Source organism: Gavialis gangeticus, unplaced genomic scaffold (genome assembly GCF_001723915.1).
Source record: "Gavialis gangeticus isolate Ggan-Ray unplaced genomic scaffold, GavGan_comp1, whole genome shotgun sequence".
NCBI lineage: Eukaryota > Metazoa > Chordata > Crocodylia > Gavialidae > Gavialis > Gavialis gangeticus.
The window spans coordinates 162,598,787-162,604,561 of record NW_017729022.1 but is presented as its reverse complement, the minus strand read 5'-3'; the positions used below and the strand labels follow the sequence as shown (position 1 = coordinate 162,604,561).

At 41.8% G+C, this 5,775-nt stretch overlaps 1 protein-coding gene across 1 annotated transcript in view; it reads right to left on the bottom strand.

Moving 5' to 3' along the window:
- RPS6KC1 (ribosomal protein S6 kinase C1) overlaps window positions 1-5,775 on the bottom strand; it is a 174,788-nt gene that overhangs the window by 52,614 nt on the left and 116,399 nt on the right. Inside the window, exon 9 of the mRNA XM_019516441.1 lies at window positions 4,870-4,962. Coding sequence (XP_019371986.1) covers window positions 4,870-4,962 — 93 coding nt within the window. The remainder of the gene's footprint in view (window positions 1-4,869; window positions 4,963-5,775) is intronic.

Here is a 5,775-nt window from a genome sequence, read left to right as displayed (position 1 = left end):
CACCCCCCTCCAGCTGAACCGCCTGCAGCTCTGTCCTGCACCCTACCTGGGTAGCTCCTGCCCCACTCCCTCCCTCACCATGGGGACCTTGATCTGCACCCCCCTCACGCCCTTTCCATCCCCCCAACATCCCTTCCCCCCATAGACTTACCAGTCAGAAGCTGCTCTCCAAGCTGCCAGGCTGCATTCCTGGCTGCATGCATGCTGCATCTGGTCACATGCACGCAGCATTTATTGGAGACGTTAATCAGCCAAATTAATTGGCCATGTCAGCCAAAAAAGTGAATTGCTAATAATGTCAATTTACCTTTTATCGGTGCCAATATGATATGGACTGATATATCATTCCACCTCTACTCTTTCAGGAAAAAAATGTATAAGACGACATTGGTAATAGCTGCATATTACTTAACAAACTCTGTTTCCTAGAACCTGTGAGAAGAATGAATGTTTGACGGACAAGAGCCTCATTTTCAACTAAACTAAAATGCTGTTTAAAAATAAATAAATAAATAACTTTTTAGAGAGAGGGACTTCTCCTTGTAAATGTAAAATCTCACATGCCAGTTAAAAAAGAATTAGGATGCAAATAGCCTAAATGAAGAAAAAAAAATGTTGTGGTCAAAATTTTCCAAAATGACTAGTAATGTAGAGTGCTAAGCTTAAATCAGATTGAAAGAGCCAGGGATTCAGTCAATAATGAGCATATCGTTGCTGAAAGTAAAGTTGCTTCAAAACATCCCTAGCTGAAAATTCCAAAACTGCACTACTCACTTTTAAAAATCTTGGTCAGTGTTGCTACCATGGGAGCCAGGGTAAGAGCCAGGGCTCTTACAGTGCTTGAACAAGCTTCCAGAATTACAACTTTTTCTGAATTGCCATGGATATACTAGTGGTACAGCAATGTAACTTCTAGCAACAGCAAGAACAGTAGGAGTGTGTGTGCACACGCACGTGTCTCAAGTCTGAGGAAGTTGCTTCAGGGCTAGAAGAGCAGTAGGCAATTTTCGAGAAGGCTCTGTGTGAGGCAGTCCTAATTGCATTCTTGTCCCTAAACTATTTTTATAATGTCAACTAAGCTATTCCTAAAGATCATGCTCCCATCTTCACAGACAGGTAATGTGGTGGCATATGACACCATCGTTTGGGTCAACATGTGCTTCAAATGGGTACTCTCAGAGGTATACAGTAGCGATGAGACTGGTAGCCTACTGATCTGAAACAATACAACACAGTATACTGGATAACATTTTTCTGTTTCTCTGATCACCCTGATTATCTGTATGTACGTATTGCAGATGTTTCCAGTACTAAATCTCTTACTACTGCCACCACTATAGAATTTGTGCTGAAATGGGACAAAGTTAAGTGCAGGATCTGGACATACTAGTCTTGTGTCTGGAAACTTTCTAGGTATGCATTTTATGGTACTTAAAAAATTCAGTTAGCCAGTGGATCAAGGAGTTTAAAGCCTACAAGGCACTAAGCATACCTTCACAGATACTGATCATTTTCAGAACTTTAAGCCAGGTATATTCAGTTTCTCCTGAAAGTCACTGCTTTCCCAGGAGAAACCACAGGTGCATGGATGTTCAAGCTTTTTCTCCCAGAAAAAAAAATAGGTGCTCCAGAAGACAAATAACCCAGGAACAAGGATTAAATCATTCTCAGGAGAGTTTCTCCTGAGAAAGTGAATGTCTGTACGTACTCTCTTCTGACAAAAGCCACAGCACAGTTCTTCAACATCCCAGAGTGCTTTGCTGTCACTCACTGGACTCTGCTGCTCCAGCTTACCATAGGACAAAACACGCCCCTTTCAAAGTCCCACAATGGGCTGCAGGGGGACACAGGCAGTTTGGGTCAGCCAGTCAGGGCTGCCCCTGTCCAATGCTGCCATTCCAGACTGAGGGATCCTGCAGAGCATGCTGAGATGTGTCCAGAGAGTCCCCTTGGCTGCACAGCATCAGCACTGCAAGCTCTCAGCGATTCAGGGGCTGAACATTCAAATGTCTGTTTAGGCATCTCCCAGTAAGATTTTCTACCAGGAGAACAAACCTGGGAGAATTCTCCCAAATCATTTGAAGGTCTGTATGTAGCCTTAGTCTTGTTTGATACAAAACATCTAAAGGGGATCCTCTTTGATAATGTTATGATGTTGTATTCCCCACAAATGAAAAATTCCCAAGTTTCATAGTTAGCTGCTTTATTTCTTCTAAGGAAGGATTATGAAGCAGCTCTTGGAATTTCCCATGGTCTTAAAATTCATACAGTATACAGCAGAGCCAAAAGCTATAATCATCTTGGAAAAGAAAATGTTCTTTTAATCCTGGCTATTCCATAAATACAGTTATACAAAGGAAAATACTAAAAGAACAAGCAATGTATATAGAGCTACTGCTGGAAGGTTCTGTGTGTGGTAAAAACAAAGTTAAACATGAATATATGTAGTTCATAAGAGAAACACCCAAACATACTAATAACACTCTTAATTAAAACAGTACAGTCAAGCAGAAGGAAATCAACTGGCTGGATGGCAGCACTACAAAGAAAGATCTAGGAATTGTGGTGAATCACAGACACAGTGTAAGTCTCCAGTGTGACAACTACACAGAAGGTGAATGTGATTTCAGCTACGTTAGTAGGATCTGTAGGTGCAAGACACAAGACACAAATGATGGTGCCTCTTTATTTGGCATTGGTTAGGCCTCATCTACAGTATTGTGTGCAGTTCTGGGATCCACATTTTAAAAAGGAGATGGAGAAGCTAGGGTCCAGAGGCAGGCAACAAAAATGATAAGGGCTTGGAAGCCAAGCCATACAAGGAGAGGTTGAAAGAAAAAGGTATGTTACAGAAAAGATGATTAAGAGGGAAAATGACAGGAATCTTCAAATACCTGGAGAACTACCAGATATAGGGAGAACACATTTTCTTTCTTGCTTCAGAGAACAAGACACAGACCAATATCCTGATGCTGCTAGGTTTAGATTGGGTGTTGGGAAAAACTTTTTCACTGTTAGAACAGTGAGGCAGTGGAATAGACTGCCTAGGGAAGTTGTGGCATCTCCATCATTGGAAGGGCTCAAGAAGAGTGTAGATAAGCATTGGTCAGAGATGATCTAGGTGTAGATATGCCTATGCTATGCTATGGGTATTACTACTGGACTTTGCTGCTGGATTTCGATGGTTGACGCAAAGGACTGGGAAGGAATTTTTTTCCACTTTCATTGCTACATATCAAGGTGTTTGCTTTCACCTCTCAGAAGGACTGAGTATTGGCTGCAGCCAATTTAACTCAAGTGTGCCAACACTCTTGCTGGGACTAAAACCCAGAGGGGTTCCTGGCTAGACTGTCCTGCCCTTCTTCTCAGGGTCAAAACAACTGCTACCTCTGGGGTCAAGAAGGAATTTTACTCCATGGTCAGACTGGTATGGACTGTAGGGGTGTTCACCTTCGTCTATAGTGGGGAGTGTGACCCACCCCTTTTTTTTTTTATCTCTTTCAAGTATTTTAACAACCCTTGCAGCAGCAGGACTACTATCATCTCCCTGCTTTACCTGTGGTAGATTAGAGCACTATGCCTTGTAGATTGTGTAGTTTTAGTAACAGGTTAGACAAGGATTTGGATGGGAAGGTTTGAATAGGGACTGCTCAGGCAGGAGGTTGGATTAGATCAGGGATAGGCAACATTTTGGGGCACAATATGAAAAATACCTGCAACCTTGACCTGTAAGATGTTGGTGTACCAGGGGCGGATAGCTGGGGAGATTTAAGGGGCCTGATCCTTGTTGTGGCAGCGCAGCCCCAGCCCCTTCTCCACTGTCTATCTTGACACACTCGTGCCAAGCAAAATGCATTTGCATGCCATGCTCGGGCACCCATGTTGGAGGTTGCCTACCGTGGACCTGATAACCTCCAGAAGTCCCTTCCAGCCCTATTTTTCCAAGATTCTATGATTCTAAGCTTAGCTGTTATGTTCAGCCTAACAAAAAAATAGGAACAAATTCAGAACTGCAAGTCTATCAGCCATTTCTAATAATGCAAGTTATGAATGCATCAAGTGACCTGATGCACAAAGCACACAAACCATGGATCACTCAATGAACAATCAAAAGGTATCAGGGGAACAAATGGCAACAAGAAAATGAGCCTTTACATGTTACATTATCCCTTGCCTCATTACTGGCTAATGCATCATCTTAAATGTACTTAGTAAGGTGATAACTAATCAGCAATATCAAAACAATCCAGCTACTTTAAGAGCTAATATTCTTCTGGTCCCTTAATTAGGCTTGCAAAAGATCCATATGCTCCACTAATGTTCACACATGACAGAGGGATATTATCCTGGGATTTTGGATGATACTGTTTGAACAAGTCAAAAAATTTAGCTTGTCTCGTTCCTATGTCTCCTGCCTTGGCTGGCTGGGAATTTGAATTCCAAGTTTAAAAAAGGAAGAGTGAAAATATCTTATCAACTATGTTTCCCCACGCCAGGCTTCTGTGGGAAAGTATTATTTTTTACCCTTATGTATTTCAAATGTCCATGAGTTTATTAAACTGAAAATGCATTGCCACGTCCTTACCCCAGCCTTGCAATCATGACATTATTTTCAAAAAACAGGACCCATCATATTGAATGCCACCAAACATGTACCTTATCCTTTAGCTCAAATATATTTTGCATGACCTTACATGAATTGCTTAGATAAAAGCCTTTTTTCTTCTACTTTTGTTATTTTAAAGTGCAGATGCATTTGAGTCATTTTCCCCTTTTGTTTCTTATCCTTAAGATCCACAGCTTCAAAGACAAAATGTCAGCATGCAGTCGATTGATGACTGAACTCTTGAAGAGACACTGAAGAATTACCTTGTCAATCACCCCAAGGACTCGGAAGGCCTTCAGTTCCTCGGCAGGGCTCCTTAGGTTCCAAGAGGGCCTTGAACTTAGTGATCCTGGAGGCTAATGGAAGATATCAAAGATTATACATCAATCAGGGTGGTACTTGAAGGAAGACTTCCTGCTGAAGCAAATGCCAGGCCGAAGGAAACTAAATTTATCATAAATCAGAGAGAGTGAAGATGAAAGGAGAAGTTTTCTGTTTGTCCTTAATGATAAAAAAGAAAGAAAAGTAAAAGTTGCAAGTAAATAAATCAAGATAACATTGAAAACACAATCTTAAAAAAGAAAAAATAATGAGTTTATATAGTATCCAAAGCTTTGCAGATGATAAAACTCAGTAACAAATTGCTGAGCTCCCATCCCACCCAAATACTCAATCACAGCCTGAGAGATATTCAGGATACAAAGTAGTTCAGGGCCTACTGGAGTTTTGTATACTATAAAAAACAAAATATAGAATTGCAAGCTATGCCCTCTTGTTCAAGAGCATCTGTGCTCTGCTTTTATAATAAGATGCCCATCACAAGCGAGCCCCAGAACAACCTTAAACAAAAGTAACTCTGCTTTTTAATCTAGATTTGCATAGCACTAACTGGCTGTCAGCAACCTTTTGCTGCCTTGGGTTGCCACTTACAACCTGATCCATGCTGTAGGCTGCAAATCTCCACCCTCTGGAGTGCCCAAGCCACTTCAGCTTGCCCTCACCACTGATACCCATCCACAACAAGAAAATCTCCACCTCTGGAGTGAAGCCACCTCAGTTTGCCCATCACCAATGCCCACTCACAACAGCAGTGTGGAGAGGCAAATAATGTGGCAAGGGTATGTGCAGATACAAGAGACCAATAAGAAAGGGTGCGGGGGGGGGGGGGG